Genomic DNA, 24,602 nt, shown 5'->3' with positions numbered 1-24,602 from the left:
CTTTATTTTTGTGTTTGTAATAGAATTATTGAGGCTAGAATAAAACCTGGGCCAACTCACCCAATAATAAGAAGCATGTGACAATTTTTCAAAAAAATAAAATTAAAATGACCACATAATAAGAAGAACACATAATTCAATCATTCTGTCAAGAAAAAGTCTAGGTGCACAGAAGGTTTGAAAATATCAGTAATGGTAGAGGGTCACAAAAATAGTGGCTCAAATAGCTCAAAACTGTCAAAACTACGTCGTTTTGGGCGCAAAATCTGCCAAAACGACGTCGTTTTGACAGTTTTGAACTATTTGAGCCACTGTTTTTGTGGCCCTCAAACATTTTTCTGAAAATATATATTTGTGCAGTTCCGTTTTGTAGCTCGAATTTCTTCTGGCCCGAGTGGCTTGATTGCCCAAAACGACGTCATTTTAGGTAGTTTTTTTTTTTTTTTTTTTGTCCTTTTCTCTCTGCAGATGAAGAAGGAGGAGGAAGAAAGGAGAGAACTGTGTACAACATATCCTCATCAACAACAACAACAAACAACACCAAATCATCTTGGCATCAACAACATATCATCATCAACAACAAACAACACCACTTTGAAGATCAAAAATCAAACCCAAAAATCTAAAAAATTAAACCCAAAAATCAGAGAGATTCAAACCCAAAAATCAAAAATCAAAATCAACACATCATCATCATTATACACAGATTTGTACCCAAAACGATGGCAACGCCAGTGATGGCGTCGGTGATGGGTGCTCCTCTCTCTTCCCCCCTCTCCCTCTCCCTCTCCCTCTCCCTCTCTCTCTCTCTCTTCCTCTTTCTCTTCTCTCTTCTCCTTCTATTTCAACGATACACGAGGGAAAAAAAAAATCCTCAAAATGACGTCGGTTTGAGGATTCAAGCCACTCGGGCCAATTTTTTTTCGAGCTAGGAAGGATTATTGATATTTGTGTTATATCTGTGCATTTAATGTGTCATAACTGTGCGTTATGTGTTTCAAACCTTATCTCAATTTACAACCTTTTATCACTACTACTTGTAAACAAAGTAAATGATTTAGACTTGAACCAAACAATGCGACATATTGTATATCATGCATGTAAAATGTTAAGAACCTAAATTTCAAATTCCCAAGAAATCTTAGCTATAAGCTTCCGCATGGTATTGAAAACAATCCATGACTTTATATTGAAAAATAAAATAAAATTGTACAAAAATTTATAAACACTTACAAACTTCATAAAACAATATACTGCAAAGAGAGTATCATGATTGCCAGAACCCTACAAAAAAAATACATAAACAACAATTTTGAGATTCAAAATGTCTGCAAAAACTGATCAAAAAAAAAAAATTATCTGTAAATTAAACTATCATTACTATGTAAACTAAACTATCATTACTAAACAAAATAACAAACAAAATGGTATAAATTGTTGAATGAATGCAGAAGCGTCTTCATATACAATCAATGTTGATTCATCATAGACTTGACAAGGTCTAAAATGCGGAAATAATCAAAGAACAAAGAAGACTGCTTTCCCTCAAGCCCGTCTCTGCTGACACGGTTGCCCCCAGCAAGGTTATTGCAAGGGCTCCCACCAATCACGAGATCAAACCCACCAAATAACTTAACCCATTGTGCGATGCTATGAGCATCCACATCTTGCACGTCTTCAATGTGAATTAGATTGCCTTTCTGGTTCGTTTGATCCCACCAACTCTGGAGAATGGTTTGACATATCTCTGATTTCTCAACAGAAACTACATTCTTTAGAGGAATCCCAAGCTTGTGCAATGCAACTTCAGCTCCACCAATTCCAGAGAAAAGCGAAAGGACGTTAATGCCAGCAGGGAACAAAGTCCTCAAGACTGAAAGATGGTATCCCACTGTATCAACCTGCAACAAATTCATTTGAGAAAGGAAAGGAAATGAAAGGGGAATGTAATAAAAATTAGTTTATATTTCATTCACACGTGACAAAAATATAATTTCAAGTTTCTATTTCATTTGCTTTTCTTTACCAATATCGGTGGATGGAAAGGAAAAGGAAAAGGAAAGGGAAACGTGAAAAAAAAATAGTTTCTAGTTTCTATATCATTCGCACGTGAAAAAAAAATTATTTCTAGTTTCTATATCATACGCACGTGAAAAAAATTTAGTTTCTAGTTTCTATTTCATTCACTTTTCTCTAGTTACGATCCATGGAGGGAAAGGAAAAGGAAAGGAAACGTAACAAAAGTTCAATTTCTAATATCTGTTTCATTCACTTTTCTCTATCCTTTCCCTCCACAAATCTTGCCTCAAATAGTAATTCAAACACAGTTTAAGGAAAAACCAGTATAGAATATACGATCATGATGCTATTGAGTCAAACCTGAAAAGTGTTGCCAAGCGCTTTGTATCTTTCGGTTCTACTGACTCCCCTCGTGTGGTTTCTTGGAAACCCCATCACTATCTCCATCTCATCAGGTTCAACCGGAGCAACCTTGTTCTTCCCAACCCAAACCAAGTTCCATTTTCTGCACTGTTCAAGCACGTATTTCTGGACGTCTAGAGGAGGTTCTCCGTCTGAATTTTCAACCGCCTTTCGTATCCTCTCGGTGAGTTTTGCACTTCCCACACAAGTCAGAAGGCAATTCAACTTTGATCTTTTGTCCCATTTAGGCCACCATTTTTTGGTTGAAGGAAAAGCTTCATGTATGGTTAGTGGTGGGACTGGAAGAAGTTGGAATCGGTTGTCAATTGGCAAGTTATGAATATATCCTCGTTTTCTGGCAGCAGCACAGAAGAATTTGGAGTCTACGAACTCTGGCTCAATATCATATAAGAAGCGGGAAATTGTGCTCCAAACCCCTTTGGGGGTGAGTGCCACATTTTCGTAATAAAAAAAGGGGGGACCAACAGCTGCCTTTGGAAGTGTTCTACAAAGTATGCGCCATGGCTCACTGGGAACTCCAAATCCTATCATTGGATTTGGAAGATGGCACACCGTGTCGTCTTCTTGATCCATTGGCTTCTTCTCATTTCCCCTTTGCCGTTTACCTTTCCATGCTTCATTGCTCTGAAGTTTCCTCTTGTCTTTCAGAAGCAAAGCATTTTTTGGCTGTCCAAATAATAATAAATAAATAGAAAGAAACAAAGAAAGAAAAAAAAGAAAGAGAGAGAGAGAGAGAGAGAGAAGAACTTGGATTCATTATGAGGATTCATACACTAACCTTTCGATGTGAAGAGAATTCAACGTCTTCACGAGGTAGTTCTCTATGATGAAGAAAATCAGCTTCCTTTGCCATTTGGGCAGCACAGATGAAATCTGAAAGCTCTGCAATTGGGGTACCTAGACCTGCAATTTTAAGTGAAATAGTATTAGGATATGGAGGGGAAAAAATTTATTTTGATACGAATTTAAATATAAAATAAAAAATCTTGATGTGCACGACCATTCTAACCATGATAGTAATTAACTACATTTATATTTTGGTCTAATTATATTTAGCAGAGATGACTGTGAAAAGATGAGTAAAAGAAAAGGCGAATGTTACTTTTGAATGTTTTGAAAAATAAAAATATGGATCCCATTCAAAATCATCAAAAATAGAGCGAACGTCACAAAAAAAAACTTTCCATAATTTAAGCATTGCACAAATCAATACAACATATCAACATGTTGTATATAAGCTAGCACCTCAGAATTAACCACCGTATTGACACACTATTTACAAGCAATTACATATCTTTGTAGAGCTAGATACAAACCACATCTATCAATTGCTGTCAAAACCTCATCGGCTTCGTAACCCATTTCCACTAGAAGTGACACTGTGCCGTCCTTCTCTAATGAATCATTTGTGCTTTCCTGGACAAATAAGTAAATCAAACGAAAACACAATTAATTCAATCACAGAAGACATTACCAAAAACTCTGAAATAATTCTTTGAAAAATGAGTAGCTGCTGTCTTTAGAAATAGTTCACAAGAACTTTCAGGAAATTCCAAAAAATTGAAATGCATGTTGTTGAAACTTAATTTTGACAAATAATTAGACGTGGCACATATACGGACACACAACACGACATCGGCACGATATTGACACGCTATGCCAAAGGTTAGGTGTGCACTCAATCTTTTCCCTCCCAAACACACATTAATGTGTACTAATTGGGCGTTATTTTTTTTTTTATTATATATTAGATATATGAACAATTTATTCGAAGATAATAAAAAAATGTAGCACGACACATTTGTTACATTAAAAAGCTATATATTTCATAAATTAAATAGTAAGATATTATTTACATAGTAATCACATTCTAAACAATGCAAAACAATTATGTGACATTGAATTATACATAATGTATTCATCATATAAATATTTCAAAACATATTTAGAATGCATAAGTTGTGTTATGAATAATGGAAACCATTGTTTTAATGACGGAATTCATCATAATATAGGACGTATTTGGAGGGTTCAAGAAATGTCCGTGAAATGTCACTATTGTGTCCAATGTTATAAATTTGAATTTTTAATCAAGACATGTTGAATGAGTGTCGGACACACTTTTTAGAGTGTCCATAGAGTGTCATGTCGGACATGGCACACTTCCTCCGTAGAAGTGTCCGTGTAAGAGTGAGTGAAACCCAACTCTGGTCCCATAAAAGGAAAAAATGAGAATTGGGCTTCTCTTGCTGATCCCATAAAAGGCCATATTGCCCATTGAGGTTCTTGGTAATTGGTTGTTATCATGTTTCTCTTGCTTTCATCTTCTTCAGTTAGTGCATCAAATTGTATCTGTTTTTCTTTCCTTTGTCCATAAATAGTTCGTCATTGTTCCCATTAAATGTCATTATAGTTCCACGTAAGCTGTTAATAGTTTTTCTGGGCCTCTTACCAAGAAAAGGAAAAGAAAGAAATAGTTTTCACATGTGCTGCAAATATAAGTCAAACAACAGGTAAAGTTGGTAAAGAAGTGTACATGATAAATGAACATGGTAAAAGCATTTAGGCAAAACGCCACAGTAAATTATGGGATTTTTTTTTTTTTTTTTGAAATAATAAAGAAAATACCTCATCTTCAGGGAAGCTATCCTCGCCTGAGAGGTCATCCAGGCCATTTCTTTCAGAATTGGAAATGCTTGGATCATCAGAAATGCGTTCCTCTTCCTGGGGGAGGTTCTCAACAACCTGCAACACTCAAAACTATTTGAGTAAAGAAGAATAAATTTTTTCAACAGAAGGCATTAAAATGTAATTTGCTTATCATTTGTCTAGTGCACATGCTATTGGAATTCGAGTTTGAGAATGAATTGGACAAGTTGGTGTGGTTTGCGATAACCAATAATCTAAAAGCAGTCCATCAAGATGATAATCAAGCACAAAGCTGACATTTGGAAAAATTACTTCCATATGCAAAATGTAATGTGGATTCCATGAAATGCCATCATAGTGCAATCGATAATATGTGAACTCCCGGGAAAAAAATACTTCAACTGTAGTCATTGCTATTGACACATTTTTCCTGCTTGAGAAAATAACATATTGCTTGTGTACTGAGGCATTGATCGAATATCTCTGAAAGCTATTGCAATGAACTTCCATCATTTGTCTAGAAATTGAATATTAATAATCATAAATGAACCAATATTAGTTAGCTTCTCTTTTTGTCTTTTTGTCTTTTTTGATAGAACCACAACAGTTTAAAAGTGCAAACCAAGTCCCACTTCTCACACAACCGTGCCATTGCAGTCTATTCTGTAATTTCTTTTCACATACAATTAAGGATGATTCCACAGAAAAGGGAAACAAATGGCTGAGATTCCTAGAAAAAGTGCTTGTCATGCATTCCTATGATGAAACAAGAAAGCACAAGAACATAGGTAGGCTATAGAATTAACTTAAAATAAAACAAATGGTAATTGAGAAAAAGGAAAGAGTTACCCACCGAGTATGTGAGAAGAGCTTCCAGTATTGCTTCTATATTATTTTCACCTACAAAGTATTGGAACAAATACGAGTTCAACTTGCAAATCACAAGGCAAAAATACAAGAGTAATGTTATTTGAGTGCTAATTTACCATTTTCTTTCATTGCTCTAACTATCATATCCTTAGAAAATCCCATTCCCAGAAAGTGATGGATCACCCTGGAGCTCGAAGAACCATTAGAAGAACTTGCCTGGATACAGAAAACGGACAGTTATAGCAAGTTTAAGTCAAAAATTAGGCCCTGGTTATCAGTGCCATTTACCGTAAAATATATGTAAGACAGAGCAAAAAACAAATGGAGCAAAAAATTAGGCCCTGGTTATCAGTGCCAACCATTTCTCTAGCCAATATTTTTTCTTCCTTCTCAAAACAAAATTGTGTATTATAATTTATATGCAATTTAGTGCTCTATTGAATTAACCATTATGTATAGTCCTATTTAAAAAGTAATAATTTTAAATCATGAAGAATTATATATGACTCGTAAGTTGACAAAAATTACATTAAAATGACACCTTGGACATATATATATATAGATAGATAGATAGATAGATAGATAGAAGCAGAAACAGACACAAAATCACCAACTTCCAGATGATAGTGTGGTTCATATTTTATATTCTATTCTTTTGGAAAATAATAAAAATATAAAAAACATCTTTGAACAAGGTCTAGATTTACCTCCCCAGAGCCTGAGAAAACTTCTTGACCAGGAATTGCCGAACCCAAACTAGAAGAATAGGGGATGCTCTCAATCTCAAGCTCATCTTCAGTGTCCCAATCAATACTGAGGCTGTCTTTGCTATCCGTATTACCATCCTATACACAAAATTAAGACATCAAATATGCATCAGGGGGAGGGGGTTAAAAATATAATGTCATCCTTTTTGGCATTTCCAAGTAAACCCAACATATCTACGCCTTTGGTAGTAGAAAAAACTAATACCTAATGATCCACATTTTGGAACATACCTTCCAAAATGGTTCTCATCCAAACAGTTTACCTATTTACTTCCCATGAAAAATATAAACATCAAGTACAATGAATCAAAATCTAGGAGTAGGGTTTTGGCAAGAGAAGATCCAAAAAGAGGTCATAATGCATCAATAGCTTAATTTATACAGAAGGTGCAAAGAAATTTGAATTTACTGGATTAATTTGAATATAAGAATACTTAGAATGTAAAATATAAGAAAGGCACTACAATAGATTTATGTATCTTTAAATGTCAAATTCTTCAAACTAATCACTCTCACATTTTAGAGTACCTTGAGATATGCCAATAATGTAGTCTTATATAAGCCTACCCTTGTTATACCACATTCTAAAGAAATAAGACTATGCTTGTTGCTAAAGACTATACCCAAATTGAAGGGATAGACTTTGATGAGAAATTGCCTCTGTGGTGAGACTTGAATCCATACAGTTGTGTTGCCATAGCTTGTAGTTTGGGATTCAAGCTTTATCAAATGGATGTAAAGAGGACATTTCTCGATGGCATGCATCATGAAGTGTATGCAGAAAACGAACTTGTATGAGTATAAGTTTGAAGCTTAGCAAAGATAATAAAGGCAAAAGCATTAATCCAAAATTGTTTAGGTACTAACTAGCAAGACCTTATCCAACAAAGCATAAATTAAGTAATCCTCCTTTCTCTGGGGTGGTAATGACTTGAAAAAGAAAATTCACATGGTTAAATGGAATGAGGTAACAAAGGGTGTGGATATGGGTGGGCTAGGCATTAGAGATCTGAGAGTGGTGAATAAGTGCCTTCTTGTGAAATGGTGGTGGAAGTTTGGAAGTGTGGACAAAGCCCTACGGAAAGAGGTCATCCGCAGCAAATATCAGTACTTGGGTAGCAATTGGCTGCCTCCTCTAAGTGACCATCTCAGGGGTTCTAGAGTTTGGCTGGACATTCTGTCAGATGCTTCGTCTGCTCCAGATCTGATTCATTTTCTAGAAGGCAACATCACAATTCATATTGGCAATGGCCTCAGAAGCTTGTTTTGGTCTGCTAATTGGTTTGGGGAAGACTGCTTCAAGAACCTCTTTCCCAGATTGTACCAGCTTTCATTGGATAAGAATGGAAGTGTGTTTGATTTTTATCTCAGAAGTTCTCCTTCTTCAGCTAGGTGGGACCTGGCCTTTAGGAGGGAACTGATATCATGGGAATTGGATCAATTTGCTCTGCTTTCTGATCTGCTGGATCAGTCACCTGTGTTAAGATTTGATGTCAATAACAGGTTGCTTTGGAATGGCCAGTCATCAGGTCAGTTCTCAGTTAACTCTGTTTTTAATTGGTTTGAACTGCAAAATGGTGCCATCAATAAGGTTCACCCTATTATCTGGAAGAATATTGCCCCCTATAAGGCCCAATTCTTGGATGGCTAGCTTGGGAAAATAGGCTAAAAACATCTGTTTTTCTTCAAAGAGTGGGAGTTTTGGATCAGACCACCAACATCTCGTGTTTTTTGTGAGTCTGAGGATGAAACTGCCTTGCATGTGATGCTGCACTGCCCCTTTGTATGGAGAATTTGGTTTGATTTGATGTCATGGTGGGGAGTTCAGTGGGTTATTCCTAGATCTATTGATTTGCTGCTGAAGTAGTGGTGTGGATTCAACTTCAAACAGATCCATGAGAAGATGTGGAAGGCAGTACCATGTGCTGTTATGTGGTCTGTGTGGAAGGCAAGGAATGATCTCAGGTTCCAAGGTACCTCTGTGACCAAAGAGGATTTGGTGGATTTGGAGAAGTTAAGGCTAACTTTGTGGGCTGTTAAAATCCACCTACTCTCCACCTACTTCACCCACTTAAACCTACTCCACTAAACCTAACCCACTACACCACTACCACCTCACCTACTCCACTAAACCTAACCCACTACACCACTACCACCTCACCTACTCCACTAAACCTAACCCACTACACCACTACCACCTCCACTTCACCTACTCCTTACCTACTACACACTCACCCTCTTCTATATATAGGAATCATGAATCATTGTAATAGATATCAATATATATCAATCAATAATAATACATACAATTTATTCTCTCTCTTTCTCTATACATTATTTCTTACATGGTATCAGAGCTGGTTTAAAACCTAGTATTTTCGCTTCCCCGGCGGGCGGCAACCTCACCTTAGCCGCCCGCCGGACCTCAACCTATTCCGCTTATTTTCTACACAACACATACCTTCACTTTGAAACCAGAGAACATTTTGCTTTCAAGCCCTCACAGTGATGCAGTGCTAAAGATTGCTGTTTTTGGTCTCTCAAGAATTTTACATCCTAATGATCACGCAGAGACAGTTTGCAGGTCTCCACTGTATATGGCCCCAGAAATTCTGCAATTTCAGCAATATGATGCCAAGGTTGACATGTGGAGTGCTGAATGTCCATTCGTGTTCATGTCTTCCATTTTCCGAGCTCATCCCTTACGGTAATGCCAGGATGAGAGAGAAAGCTACAACACCCATCTCTTCTTTCTTTCAGATTCCTTTTCTCTCACAAGCATATGTCTCACAGACCCATCGTTCCTCACTCTTCTTCAATACCCTTCACTCTCCACACTCACTCCTCCATCACCATCATCAAAACCATCATTCACAATGGACAACTTTCTGAATATAATATAACCCACTATGTTTGTCCTCCACAATGGACAACCACCCACATGCCTTCTCTCTCTCATCTTTTCACTTTCCAACCCACTTTGCATCCACCGCCACTTTCCCCACTTTCTTTATTTTATATATATATATATATATATCTCTTTTTTTTATTATAAAAAAAAAAAAAAAAAAAAAAAACATCATCTCTCCTCCGTTTGATTTCAAACTCCATTATTTTTATTTATTTTCTCCAAACCACTTTCCTTATTTCCCCATCTTTCATTTTTGATTTCAAATATATTTTTATTATTTCTTTCTTTATTTTTCTTTCACCTTATTTTTAATCTTTTTCCAATTCCATTCATACCATCTAGCTTTGCACACCAAACCATATTTTATTCATCTCAGGGATCAACCCCGATCACAATTTTACAAAAAAAAAAAAAACAAAAAAAAAACAAACAAACAAACAACCACATTCACAGGTGGGATTTTTTCTTCTCTACTCTGCCGCCGGTCTTTTCTTCTTGCCTCCATCCTGGGCGGCCCTTGCCGGTGTTGCCTCCGTGTTTCCCACTCCACTGGGCATGATCACTACTCCCTGCTCCTCCACTGCAGCATATGGCGGCCCTCCAAATCGGAACATAAAACTGGCCTTCCGCTTTAGCTCCTTGTTTTCCGCCTTTAGCACACTTATCTCTGCTCGCGCATCCTTATACATGCGTTGGAGCAGAGCCAGCTGGGAGTTTAATTGCTGCACCTCATTTGTCCTACTCTGCAGCCGGTGCGACAAGTTTGTGACCGCCGTCATGGACTCCACACATGCCTTCAAAGTATACTGATTAGCCTCCACATCCGTTTGCACTGCCATTTTTTGCTCCACCGACCGCATCGGAAAGTTCAACGGAGCAAACTCCGGGGCGCTTGGTTGAGGTTCCAGTGCCACCGCACCAGTTTTCTCTCTTGTTGACTCGTTGAGGTCTGGAAAGAGAGTGAGCAGACTCCGGGAAGACGAGGCCATTTTCTGGGCAACAGAGTGTTACAGAATATCTCTCGCAACAGAGTATTACAGAGTTTCTCTCTCAGCACAAGGAACTCTCTTTCTCAGCAACACGAAGGATTTTTCAGAGGTTTCTCTCAGTTTTTCTCTGCCTCAGCCTCTGCCTTCGTCTTGGTTATATAGCCAAGGCGGCCACGCGCATCGCGCGCCTCTTGACGCCCGACAAACTGGCACGCCTTTTCATGGCACATCTTTTGATAAAGTGGACACGCCTTTTGATGGCACGCCTTTTTATGGATTGGGCACGCCTTTTGATGGCACGCCTTTTGAAAGATTGGGCACACCTTTTGAGGGTGCGACTTTTTAGGGGTCCGACAAGACTCTGTAAACTGTCCCGACATTTGATTCCGGTTAGCTTTTCCAAGGGTCCGACAAGACTCTGTAAACTGTCCCGACATTGATTCCGGTTAGTTTCTACATGGGTCCGACAAGACTCTGTAAACTGTCCCGACATTGATTCCGGTTAGTTTCTATATGGGTCCGACAAGACTCTGTAAACTGTCCCGACATTTGATTCCGGTTAGCTTTTCCAAGGGTCCGACAAGACTCTGTAAACTGTCTCGACATTGATTCCGGTTAGTTTCTACAAGGGTCCAGCAAGACTCCGTAAACTGTCACAACAACTGTCACCACATTGTCTGCTACAACGGTCCGACATGACCCCATAAACTGTCTTCTACATGGTTATGACACCCCCATACAGTGTCCTCTACAACGTTATGACACCACCATCCAGTGTCTTCACCAATGGTCTGACACGACCATTCAGTGTCTCTTATCCTCTTTTATTTTTATGTATTTTCTTGTTTTGTTACTCTCTCCAAACTCAAGTTGGTTAGTTCCTATCCCCCTTGAGTTTGCGGGGGGCTGTTAAAATCCACCTACTCTCCACCTACTTCACCCACTTAAACCTACTCCACTAAACCTAACCCACTACACCACTACCACCTCACCTACTCCACTAAACCTAACCCACTACACCACTACCACCTCACCTACTCCACTAAACCTAACCCACTACACCACTACCACCTCCACTTCACCTACTCCTTACCTACTACACACTCACCCTCTTCTATATATAGGAATCATGAATCATTGTAATAGATATCAATATATATCAATCAATAATAATACATACAATTTATTCTCTCTCTTTCTCTATACATTATTTCTTACATGGGCTAAATACAAGTGGCAGAAGCTGGATTACTCAGTTCATGATCTAGTCCATAATTTCAAGTCTACTAGGGGCTAGATCTTGGTGCTGCTGTGTTTTGTTCTGTTTCTATGCTTTGTTTTTGGATTCTATTATGGTTGATCTCTCTTTAACCATTGTATTGTGCTGCATATGATTGTGCAAATTCTTCAGTGCCAGCTTAGTTGGGATCAAAGCTATTTGCTATGATGCTTATAGCATGATTCTTGTTTTGTTTACTTATCATTTTCCTTTATTGATGTATGATGGTTCATTCTTGATTCCTTTTCAATAAAGGTTTCTTTTGCAGATAAAAATAAAAAATAAAAACACAACTCTTGAACAAACATTGCCATAGGAAAAAATTTGGTAATTAAGGTTTGACTCAATTTCTCCTACGTTGGACCCGAATTTATCTTCACCTTAGCCTTCAAAAATGTATAAACATTTGTTTTCCCATTGTGAATTACAACCTTCCTAATAATATATGGCATTAGCGATGAAGCCACTAAGAGACTAGGAGGGGCACGTGCCCCTCCTCAACTTTTATGTTGTGTTCGGTTGGGGGATTTGGGGAGAGATTTGGAAAGGAAAATGAAAAAGGTAGGTGAAATGTGAATAAAATATACTTATATTTCACCTAGTTTCACACACCTTTTCCCTTTCATTTGCCAAATCCCTCCCCAAATCCCCTAACCAAACACAGTATTAGGAAATTACATTTTATGCTAAGGTTTTGAAAATGTTTTCAATTTTTTTTCCCTCTAAAATTATATATATACCCTTTGTTTTTCTCATTCTTTTTCCAACAAACTCAACACACCATTAATTAAAACATGGACATAGATTGACTCCTTTAATTCACAAATGAATCTAAGAAAACATTTCCTTTTATTATGTGTATTTAATTGACATTCCTTTTTTCAAATTTAAATTACTTGACAGTTCTATAGATTAAGACTGTTTTATTGTAGTCATAATTTTTTTACCAAACTAAACTTTGTGTTTCAAACCAACCTAACCCAATAATTTGTCTCAGTATTTGCCCCCTCTCAAGTCTCAACTAAAATCTTGGCTCTGTGTCCAGGTGCGCCCATCCAAGGGTCGCCACCTTGATGACACACTCATTTGTGCCCTTTGGAGAGCCAAAATCATGCCCAAGAAGTTGTTGGAGCAAGTGCAAGACAAGACCCAAGGCATGGTGCAAGACAGCCCACGGCATGCCATGAAGCAGCCCATGCAAATAGCTAACAGTAGCTGTAGCAGCAGCCAGCAGCCAGCAGCAGTGGCAGCAGCCAGGCCACAGCAGTGCCAGCAGGCCAGCAGCAGCTTGCAGCCTTGCCAGCCAACAACCCCGCAGCAGTGCCAGGCCACAGCAGGCCGTGGCCCCAGCCACAGCAGGCCACAGCCTTGCCAGTCCAGCAGCAGCTTTGAAGCACATTTTAGAGGGTCAAATGTAGTACTTTTGTCTTATAAATTTTTATGTAAATACCTTAGTATTAAAGGTGTTTTGGGACCAAGTATTGTAATTTTTCTCTTTTTGTAGAATTTTAAAAATCCATTATGACTTCCTCAAACATAGTGGATGTTTCCTCTTGCTAGCTAGGAAAAGACTTAACAAGCTATATTAAGGAGGGGGTACCCAAGTGTTCAACCAAACCATTTGTCTTTAAAGTTCCCCAACCTAGCCAATGGTAAAGCAACTCTTGTAGCATTTTTGGTGCATTGTTCAACTATTGTAATGCCTACTTTTGATCAATGAAAAGTTCATTTAGCCTTTAAATTTTGCAAAGCTTTTCCATTGTTGCTTGCTTTAATTTTAGCTTGTTGGTTGCTATTTTGTGGCTTGTCTCCAATCTTGTGGCTCATCAACTTAACTAATATTGTGTTTGCTCATCTTCACAAACCTTTTGAGCTTTATTGGCGGGCTAGTGAAGAGAGTTAACTAGCGCCACACACACTTGCATGACTTTGACAAGGCTTCCGCATTGCCGGTGTGTGACAGTTGGTATCAGAGCCAAGTCCATTTGGCTTTCTCTATTCCTGGCTTTCTAAATGGATGCTCCTGGCAACCGTCAACCAACGCAAAGGGAGAGAATTGAGCTCTTTGAGCAACATATGGACCACATGGATGTCATGGCAGCTTCATTGGCCAACCTTGAGCAACGGTTTCATGATCTTGAGCAAACTCATGGCCCTACTCAAGGCCAAGATTTTGAGGATATTGTCACTGAACTCAGGCTAGAGATTGAAGACCTTGGTGGCCGGGTTGGTGTTCTTACCCGTGCCTTTGGCAACGCACCTGGTGGTGGCATGGAATTCACTAGGGTGCGTGTGCTTGAGCCCCATGCCTACGGTGGCGCCCGAGATGCTAAAGAGTTAGGCAACTTTCTCCTTGCTATGGAGCAATATTTCAAAGCTGTGAAAACCGATGCTGAGGAGACAAGGATTTTTATGGCCACAATGTATTTGTCCAGTACTATAAGAATTGGAGCTTAAGTTCATGCTTAAAAATCCTTCCCCGAAAATGTTGAGTAAAATGCCCGGCGTGCTTTGCGAGATCTCAAGCACACCGGTACTATAAGAGATTATGTGAAACAATTCTCTGGGCTTATGCTAGACATCAAAGACATGTCAGAGAAAGACAAGCTCTTCTTCTTCCTTGAGGGATTGAAGCCATGGGCCAAAGTTGAACTTCAAAGGCAAAGAGTGCAAGACTTAGCTCATGCACAAGCAGTAGTTGAGTGCCTTACGGACTACACTGAACCTAAGCAATGGGACAGTGGTTCCCCGCGTAAGAGTAGGGGAGGTGGAAAGTCCCAAGGCCATGGAAAACCTAAGAGTGGGGAAGCCAACACTTCTACATCCAAAACCCATTCGGGTGGAGGACAATGGCAACAGAAGAGCCATGGTGACAAGGCAAAAGGCCCTCAACAATTCTCTACAAGCAAAGCAAAAGGCCCTATCTCTTGTTTCTTATGCGATGGGCCACATCGGTTATCTAAATGTCCACAAAAGCGTGCCTTGAATGCTCTTGCAGCAATGTCTGACCATGTCTCTCAACCAAGTGACGATGATAGCAAAGAAGAGGACGTGTAATCTAAGCAAAGTGGCAAGGGTTCTAAGGCAGCTGGCTCTAGAGTGAGAGCCGTTCATATAATGAATGCCATGGAGAAGAAGGCTTCTACAAGGAGGCCTAAGAAGAATGCCAAGAGTGGCAAAGTGGGCAAGCATTCAGATTGTAAACAACTTGTGGAGTCCAAAGATGAAGGCAAAGAAAAGAAACCCATGTATAGTGGGGAATCATCAGGCAAGTTGAACAAGAGCAAGTCATCCAACAAAGGTTTGATGTTTATGGATGTAAAGCTCAATGGGAAGCCCCTTTGTGCTTTGATTGACACTGGGGCCACCCACAATTTTGTTGCTGGGACCGAAGTTGAAAGACTTGGGCTATCTTTAGAGAAGGATGGCAACTGCATCAAGGCAGTTAACTCGGCAGCGCAGCCCATCTATGGGGTTGCAAAATCTGTTCATTTGAAGGTCATCACTTGGAAAGGAATAGTAGATTTCACCGCAGTATCCATGGATGACTTCCAAGCCATCCTTGGGTTGGATTTCTTGAGAAGCACAAAGACAACAGTCATGCCTTATTCTAATAGTATGTGTGTTATGGGGGATAAGCAATGTCTTATTCCTGCTATGGCCACCAACAACATTGACCGGTTTGTCTCAGCTATGCAACTCAAGAGGGGTGTTAGGCATGGTGAACAAACTTGGGTTGCCGCATTGAAATTGAATGAAGCTCTTGAATCTACTCCTATCCCAGCCGCAGTCAAGAAGGTCTTAAGGCAATTTGCAGATGTTGCCTCCACGCCGACGTGTAGATCATGCTATTGAGTTGGTGCCAAGGGCAAAGCCACCAGCTCGTGCACTCTATAGAATGGCTATTCCTGAGTTAAATGAATTAAGGAGATTGCTTACAGAGTTATTGGAAGCAGGCTTTATTAGGCCATCCAAGGCCCCATTTGGTGCACCTGTCTTGTTCCAAAAGAAGCATGATGGTAGTCTTCGCTTATGTGTGGATTATCGGGCACTCAACAAGCTGACCATCAAGAACAAGTATCCCCTTCCCCTAATTACAGACTCATTTGATCAATTAAGCAAAGCGAGATATTTCACAAAGCTAGATCTTCGATCGGAGTACTATCAAGTAAGAATTGCCGAGGGGGACGAGCCCAAAACTACATGTGTTACTCGCTATAGTTCCTATGAGTTCTTAGTCATGCCATTTGGCTTGACCAATGCCCCAGCAACATTTTGCATCATGATGAATGAAGTTTTTCAAGAGTACTTGGATCAATTCGTGGTAGTACATTTGGATGACATTGTCATTTATAGCTCTACTTTAGAAGAGGACGTGGAACATCTTAGGAAAGCACTATCCAACAAGTCAAGGGAGCACAAGCTTTATGTCAAGCTAGAAAAGTGTTCTTTTGCCCAAGAGAGAATTAAGTTCCTAAGGCACATTGTTGAGCATGGATGCATCAAAATGGACCAAGAAAAGGTCAAGGGCAGCCACCCACCAATGTCTCAAAGTTGCACCCACCAATGTCTCAAAGTTGCGGTCATTCCTTGGGTTAGCTAATTATTATCGCAAGTTTGTTGAAGGCTACTCAAGACAAGCTTCCCCATTGATAGAGTTACTAAAGAAAGGCAAGCCATATGTTTGGGCGGAAGAGTGCCAACAAGCCTTTCAAACCTTGAAAGAAGCTATGTCTAAAGACCCTGTTCTTGCTCTACCAGACTTAGGTAAAGCTTTTGAGATACAAATTGATGCATCTGATTTTCTTTGGGTGGTATTCTTTTGCAGGATGGTCACCCAATTGCCTATGAGAGTAAGAAGTTCAATGATGCCGAGCGGAGATATCCGGCTCATGAGAAAAAGTTGCCTGCAGTAGTGCATTGTCTGAGGACTTGGAGGCACCACATCTTGGGCTCACGGTTTGTTGTAATGATTGACAACACGGCGCTTAGCCATTTCTTAACACAGCCCAAGTTAAGCGCACGACAAGCATGGTGGCAAGAGAGGTTGGCAGAGTTTGATTTTGCCTTAGAATACCAGGCTAGTGCCACCAACCACGTTGCTGATGCACTAAGTAGGAAGGCGGAGCTTGCCGTGTGCCATCATGTATGTTTACTTACTTCCATTTCAACTAGCATCAAGGAGAAAATCAAGGCTCATCTAGACAAGGATGATATAGCAGAGAATCCTATGAACCTTGTCAAAATGGGCAAGACTCGCCAATTTTGGGTGCAAGATGGACTATTAATGACAACAAGCAACCTCATCTTTGTACCTAGGGCTGGTGATTTAAGAAAGACTTCTTAGGGCGTGCCATGATACACTTTGGACAGGACATCCGGGTTGGGAGCGAACATTGGCCTTGGCAAAGCAAGGATATTATTGGCCCCAGATGCATGATGATGTGGAAGAATATGTTTGCACTTGTCTCACTTGCCAGCAAGATAAGGTTGAACATAAGAAGAAAGCAGGCTTGCTTGAACCTTTGCCCATGCCTAAACGTCCATAGTAAAGTGTATCACTTGACTTCATCACTGGACTGCCTAAAGTGGGAGACATCTTGACTATCTTGACTATTGTGGACCGGTTCTCCAAGTATGCCACCTTTGTAACTGCCCCAAAGTATGTTTCAGCGAAGGAGACCGCCCAACTCTTCTTCAAGCAAATTATTAAATATTAGGGTGTGCCTAACAGTATTGTTAGTGATCGAGATTCGCATTTTGTTGGCAATTTCTGGACGAAGTTATTCAAGCTTCTTGGATCACAACTTAATACTTCATTAAGCTACCATCCGGAGACGGATGAGCAAACCGAACGTTTTAACTGTATGCTCGAGGAGTATTTGCGCCATTTTGTCAATGTTAATCAACGAAATTGGGTGCAACTTCTTGATGTAGCACAGTTATGCTTCAACTCTCAAAATAATAGCTCTACAGGCAAGAGTGCTTTTAAGATAGTGAATGGACAGCAGCCATTGTTACCCCACACAGTGGATGGAGCTTATGAAGGAAAGTCACCCAGGGCTTATCAATTTGCTAAGGAATGGAAGAGAAACCATGACATTACTCGTGCCTATCTCGAAAAAGAAGCAAATAAAATGAAGAAATGGGCTGATAAAAAGAGGAGGCCACTTGAGTTTAGAGTTGGAGATCAAGTTCTTGTCAAACTCAACCCTGCACAACGCAAGTTCACGAGAAGAGACAAAAAGCTAGTGCGCAAGTATGCGGGACCAGTCACCATTCTAAAGAGAATTAGCAAATGTGCTTACAAGATAGATGCTCCATCTCGGTTAAAAGTGCATCTGGTTTCCATGTGAGTTATTTGAAGCCTTACTATCCAGACAAGGAAGATCCAAACTGAAATGAGCTAAAACGCCAAACCATCACCACCAAAGCAGGGAAAAAGTCTGCTGAATCTATGTTGGTCAATCGGATGAAAATGGTTTCCAAGAAGAAACAAAGGCAATACTTGGTAAAATGGAGAGGCCTTGGAGATGACGAAATTAGCTAGGAACGGGAGACGGACTTGTTGGCTTTTCAAGACGAGATTGATGCTTATTGGGCAAAGTCGTCGAGGGCGTTGAACGTTCAACTGGGGGAGACTATCAAGGTGCACCCATCCAAGGGTCACTACCTTGATGCCACAGTCATTTGTACCCTTTGGAGAGCCAAAATCATGCCCAAGAAGTTGTTAGAGCAAGTGCAAGCCAACGCCCAAGACATAATGCAAGACAGCCCACGACATGCCATGAAGCAGTCCATGCCAATAGCTAACAGCAGCTGTAGCAGCAGCAACAGCAACAGCAACAGCAGCAGCCAGCAGCCCGTAGCAGTGGCAGTAGCCAGCAACAGCCAGCAACCAACCAGGCTGCAGCAGTGTCAGCAGGCCAGCAGCAGCTTGCAGCCTTGCCAGCAACCCAGCAGCAGTGCTAGGCCACAGCCCCAACCACAGCAGGCCACAGCCTTGCTAGTCCAACAGCAGCTTTGAAGCACATTTTAGAGGGTCAAATGTAGCACTTTTGTCTTGTAAATTTTTATGTAAATGCCTTAGTATTAATGGTGTTTTGGGACCAACTATTATAATTTTCTCTTTTTGTAGAATTTTTGAAAATCCATTATGACTCTCAAACATAATGGATGTTTTCTCTTGCTAGTAGGAAAAGGCATAACAAGCTATATTAAGGAGGGGGTACCCAAGTGTTGAACCAAACCACTTGTGCCTTTAAAGTACCCCAACATAGCCAATGGTAAGGCAACTCTTATAGCATTTTTGGTGCATTGTTCAACTATTGTAATGCCTACTTTTGATCAATAAAAAGTTCATCTCGCCTTTAAATTGTGCAAAGTTTTTCCATTGTTGCTTGCTTTAATTTTAGCTTGTTGCTTGCTATTTGTGGCTCATCAACTTAACTAATATTGTGTTTGCTTGTCTTTGCAAACCTTTTGAGCTTTATTGGCGGGCTAGTGAAGAGAGTTAACTAGCGCCACACACACTTACATATCTTTGACAAGGCTTCCGCATTACCGGTGTGTGACACTCTGCCATAGGCAGAAACACCATCTAGTTGTTCACAAACCATAATAGGAACACTTTATCATTAACTACACCAACCTTCAATCCTATTCAATGATAAGTTGTGATCTTGTATAAAATTGATCATACCATAGGCAGAAACATCATCTAGTAATTCACAAACTTTAACAGGAACACTTTATCATTACTACCAACTTCAACCTCAAATGCCTAAAGGGTTACAACCCTACAGAAATTACCATTCTGAAAAAGCTCCAGCAAAGATATGCACATTAATGATAAATACCATGGTCTAATAACCAGTTTCCAGTATTATAAAAAAAATAATAAATAAAAACTATTACATTGGAAGATATTAAACTTCAGTTAAACTTAAGTGTCCTCAGCAACAACATATCTTTGCAACATAAAAACAAAAGTAGAAAGGGTTGTTACCATTTCTCAACAGGTTTTAGTTTCCTCAAATCAATGATTCTTAACCTGTTTAAAAAAAAAAAACACATTAAAAAATGTAAGTATAGACTAAAGGCAGCTTTATAATGAAATCTTAATTGCCAAAGCAGTGGAGATACTATATGAAAACTAGTCATTCTGTGATTGTGCATACTAAAAGTTTACTAGTTTACTAAAATAGGAGCACAGAACAAGTGGCTAGTTTACTAGTCATCATGCCTTGAGGTTGGAGCAAGTGGCTAGTTCAAGTAAAAATATTGTTAACGAGTGTCCTAAGGGCACTTGTTAAGAAACTTGAAATTGTTGCACATTCTTTATGAAAGTGCATACCGTACAAAATGTACAACTATTTAAAGCATTCTTAACCAAAGCCTTAGGGCACTCATTAACAAGACCCTTCAAACACCACATTGTAGATTAACGCATGACAATGTCATAATAAAACATCAGTGTGTACATATGCGCCGTGTAATTAGAACCATATCAGATGGTTGATAATATAGAAGTTTTACAACTTAAACTACAAAATGAACATGAAAAAAGGTTTTAAACATAATTTATCTCATCTATGTTTGGTTGATTTTGAGAATCTGCTTCCTGAAAAACTAATAATAATAATTTAAACACTAGTTTAGTAAATAATAAATAAATAAATAAAACACTATTATTTTCAAATATTTTCTCTTTTTCAGGGCCGAAATAATTTTTGAAAAATCAAAAATATTTTTTGGGTGTTTATTTTTGTCAACCTAGTTTCCAATTTTTCAAAAAAAAAAAAAAAAAAAAAAAAAAAAAAATCAGAAAAAGTTCTTGAAACTCAACCAAACACTCCTTTAGTGGCTAATTCCTCGTATTTTCTTTTTCCCTTTTTTTAAAATCACATTGTCAAATTCGTAGATGACCCATTTTACAATTAGTAACCTGTAAGACAATCGAACCATTCAATTATAATGTCAAGAACAAAACAAATAACTTGCCTGTAAACAACAGAGAACTTCCCAAAAACAGAGTACCCAAAGTGAGAGACAGCATGAATAAACATTATACAAGAATAATTTCACTTATACAATACCTATAACACAGAAAATGGCATTGCTTGTGCTTAAAAATACCGAAAAAATGAAAGCAATTGTGAGACAAATCAACATATACTTGGGTTGCTCACAAAAATGGGTTTTTAACTTTCCATTTTTAGCACGTAATAGGGTTTTGAACTTCCCAAAAACGGAGTACCCAGAGTAAGAGATAGCATGAATAGACATTATGCAGTAAAATTTACACCTATTTACATAAAACAGAGAAAATGGCATTCTTAATGCTGAAAAATAGCAATAGAATGAAAGAAAATGCAAGACAAATCAACATAGATGAAGAACTGTACATGGGTTGCTCACAAAAATGGGCTTTTAATGTAGTTTTCGACTTTTCTTTTTTAGCAAGTAATAGGGTTTTGAACTCCCCAAAAAACAGAATACCCAGAGTAAGAGATGGCATGAATAAACATTATACAATAAAATTTACATGTATATACATAAAACAAAGAAAATGGCATTGTTTATGCTAAAAAATAGTGAGAAAAATGAAAGAAATTTGAAGACAAATCAACATAGTCAAAGAAATGTACCTGGGTTGCTCACAAATTGTAGTTTTCAAATTTTCTTTTTTTAGCAATTAATAGGGTTTTTGAAATTCCCAAAAACAGAGTATCTACAGAGATAGCATGAATAATAAGCATTAGACAAGAAATATTAAACAGAGGAAATGGTGAGAAAATGAAAGAACTTTGAAGAGAAATCAACACAGTTGAAGAATGTAGTTGGGTTTTGCTCACAAAAATGGGATTTCAATGTAGTTTTCAACTTTTCTTTTTTAGCAAGTAATAGGGCTTTAAGGAGTCATTAAGTACAGCAAACTGAGTGGAAAAATTACCACTGAAGAAAATGCATTGCAGAGAGTGAAAAGAGAAGCACCAGAGAGAGAGAGAGAGAGAGAGAGAGGTGGCAAAGGAGCGCCACTGCGAGAGTTTGATTCACATACTGCGGACTCTGCAGCAGCAACCGTAACGCCGCAAGAGGCAGATTTGTATATTATATATGTCTTCGTTTGGAGTGTGGCTTGACTTTTTAACTTTTTGCTACGTTAGGTTTCGTTTGGTATGCAATAAATTTAGTGTAAAAGTTAAATAATTATTAAAAAAAATTAAAAATTTATAATTTATATAGAAAGTCAAAGATTTTTTTTTTTTTTACATCTTTTTCGTAAAAAATTAAAAAGACTTTCTAAATATACTAATTGTTTTACCTCATATTTTAATCAGAAAATCAAAAAGTTACTAAAGTTTCGTTTGGTATTGGCTAATATAGCCAAATTTTTTGTGTTGAGATTTTTTTAGCCTAGTTTTTTTAGCCTCGTTTGGTTTGGATTTTTTGACTTTTTTGATCTTTGTGAAACAAAAAGTATAATGATTATGAATTTGATGCAATATTTTATCTTATTAACTTATTTAATTTATTTTGTCATTTTGTGCTTTTTTTAACCCTCAAAATGATAGCTAAATCAGGGCTAAAAGGCCTCGTTTAGAATAGAATTTTTAACTTTTTTGATTTTTATGAAAGAAAAAATAAATAATTATGATTTAAATATTACATTTTATTTTATTAATTTTTTAACTTATTTTATTTTATTGTTTTGACTAAAATAACCAACCTTTTTGTCAGATGAAGCCTATATGACAGATGAAGCCCCCTACTCCCTTTTTTTTGGTTGGGAAGCAAGTTTTTTTTTTAAAAAAAAAAAAAATTACAACCCAAAAAAAAAAAAATTCTAAAATTTGATTCTTTTAACAAAATAAATATTACGTTTTGGATAATTTTTAAGTGTGTACGTACATATTATATATACTTGCGTAAGGTCTTATAAATATACGTTAGTTACCTCACAAAATTATAGAAGTTTTTACAAACATATATAAATTAGCTCATAAAAACTTAAAAAATCACAACTTACAAATATTTATGAAAATTTACACAATTTTATGAGTTAACTTATGTATATTTATAAGAGTTTATGCAAGTGCATATAGTATGCACCTTGCACACCCAAAAACTTCTCTTAAGCTTTTAATTTCATCAATTTAAACCTTAAATTTTTATTTATTTATTTTCAATCTAAACCATTTTCCTATTTTCATTAATTAAAATCAATGAAAAATGAGTATTTTAGTCATTAAACTCAATAGAAATGATATTTTAGGCATTTTGTAATGTATACTTATATTGAGTTTAATGGTTAAAATATCTTTTTTTTATCGATTTTACTAAACGAAAATAGGTGGATGGTTTAAATTAAAAACAAATCAAAATATTAGGATTTAAATTGATAAAATTTAAAACTCAATGTTTGTCTTGTCACAAGACTCAAATCTTTAGTTTTTTTTCTTTTTTTTTGGGGGGAGGGGGTAATTGTCCCTTTTTTGTAAATTACACTATGCATTTTTACCAAACTTTCACTTTGGTCTCTTTACTTTTAGTTGTAATAGTCAACCTCTTACAATTCATTCAAGTTGCAATCTCACCCTCCGGTCTATTTATCGTTAATAAAGCTAAACAGAAATTAAAAGTTGAGAGATTAAAGTAAAATTTTTGTGAAAATGTAAGAACTAAAGTAAGGTTTTAGCAAAAGTGTAAGGATACAACAAGACAAAAAAAAAATGTCACATCTTTTAGATGACAAGTTCTGTTAACTTTGTTAACGGTAGGTGAATGAAAGAATGATATTATAACTTGACTAAAAGTGTAGGGATTTAACTATTACAATTGAAAATGAAGAAGTCAAAATGAGATTTTAATGGAAGTGCATGGATGCTAAATATAATTTACCCTTATTTTACACTTTCACCCCTAAGATATGTGAATTTTGTTCCTTCACATCAATTACAGTGAACTCTCTCATGAATTTTTTTTTTTTTTAAATACAATAACTTTATTGTAGTAGAATTAAAGTGATCAAAACTAATGCAAATAGTATAAAATACAAATATAATTAAAAGAAAATATACATTTTAGTATAAAACATACAACAATATCATTTTTTCATTCATATAACTGACTATAAGACTTCTTATATTTTTTTCAAATCTCAAGGGTTAATGTAATTTTACCCGATGATTTTTATATTTTCAAAATCAAAAACTTTAAATGTTCATATTTTTCATTAGATGATTTTTACAATTTTTGTGTAAAATTTTTAAATGTTCAAACTTTTTATTGAATATTTTTGCAATTTCAATTTGAATGTTCGTATTTTTTTATTAAATGATTTAAAGATGTTATAATGTTTTAATAAAATTATTGATTAAAAATATGAAATTTCGTACTTACAATGTCCATGTCATGGCTTTAAATAAAAATATTCGTACTTACAAGTTTCATATTTTCCAAAAATTTACATTTTTTATTCAATAAAGTATAAATATTCATGCTAATGGTAATTCACATCAGTTTGCAAAGACAAAAAATAATCATGAGAGTTGGGTTTTGCTCAAGTTGTCCTATCAACTTGAAAAAAGTTTGAATTTGATAAGCTTATTTTGGGACAAATTTTAATGAGTCGAACCGTTTAATTTGTAAGACTCATTAAGTATAATAATAATGCAAAAAATGAAGATGAT

General features: G+C 37.3%; 1 protein-coding gene and 1 long non-coding RNA gene across 6 annotated transcripts; both read right to left on the bottom strand.

Moving 5' to 3' along the window:
- Positions 1 to 1,165: 1,165 nt before the first annotated feature.
- Positions 1,166 to 19,934, bottom strand: LOC114306382 (DNA (cytosine-5)-methyltransferase DRM2). 5 transcript variants are annotated; one of them, XM_082893321.1, is made up of 10 exons: positions 8,927 to 9,383; positions 7,352 to 8,884; positions 6,669 to 6,806; positions 6,078 to 6,177; positions 5,945 to 5,991; positions 5,071 to 5,187; positions 3,759 to 3,858; positions 3,221 to 3,345; positions 2,380 to 3,108; positions 1,166 to 1,901 (listed from the first exon to the last, which is right to left on the bottom strand). In XM_082893321.1, exons 2-10 carry the CDS (start codon positions 7,424 to 7,426, stop codon positions 1,470 to 1,472), a joined length of 1,863 nt encoding a protein of 620 aa, XP_082749447.1. In that variant the 5' UTR covers positions 7,427 to 8,884; positions 8,927 to 9,383; the 3' UTR covers positions 1,166 to 1,469. The 5 variants fall into 5 exon arrangements, with proteins under 5 accessions (XP_082749447.1, XP_082749448.1, XP_028107400.1 ...); XM_082893322.1 differs by lacking the exons at positions 7,352 to 8,884; positions 8,927 to 9,383 and adding an exon at positions 19,916 to 19,934; XM_028251599.2 differs by having other exon boundaries at positions 7,352 to 9,383.
- On the bottom strand, positions 9,469 to 12,031 carry LOC145801544 (uncharacterized). Its single transcript, XR_014343153.1, has 2 exons — positions 11,700 to 12,031; positions 9,469 to 11,657 (listed from the first exon to the last, which is right to left on the bottom strand). It is a non-coding gene; the product is annotated as an uncharacterized LOC145801544 (long non-coding RNA).
- Positions 19,935 to 24,602: the final 4,668 nt, after the last annotated feature.

The sequence above is a fragment of the Camellia sinensis genome, chromosome 10 (assembly GCF_055761805.1).
Source record: "Camellia sinensis isolate YWXY chromosome 10, ASM5576180v1, whole genome shotgun sequence".
Classification (NCBI taxonomy): Eukaryota; Viridiplantae; Streptophyta; class Magnoliopsida; order Ericales; family Theaceae; genus Camellia; species Camellia sinensis.
This window is presented reverse-complemented; position numbering and strand designations above follow the sequence as displayed.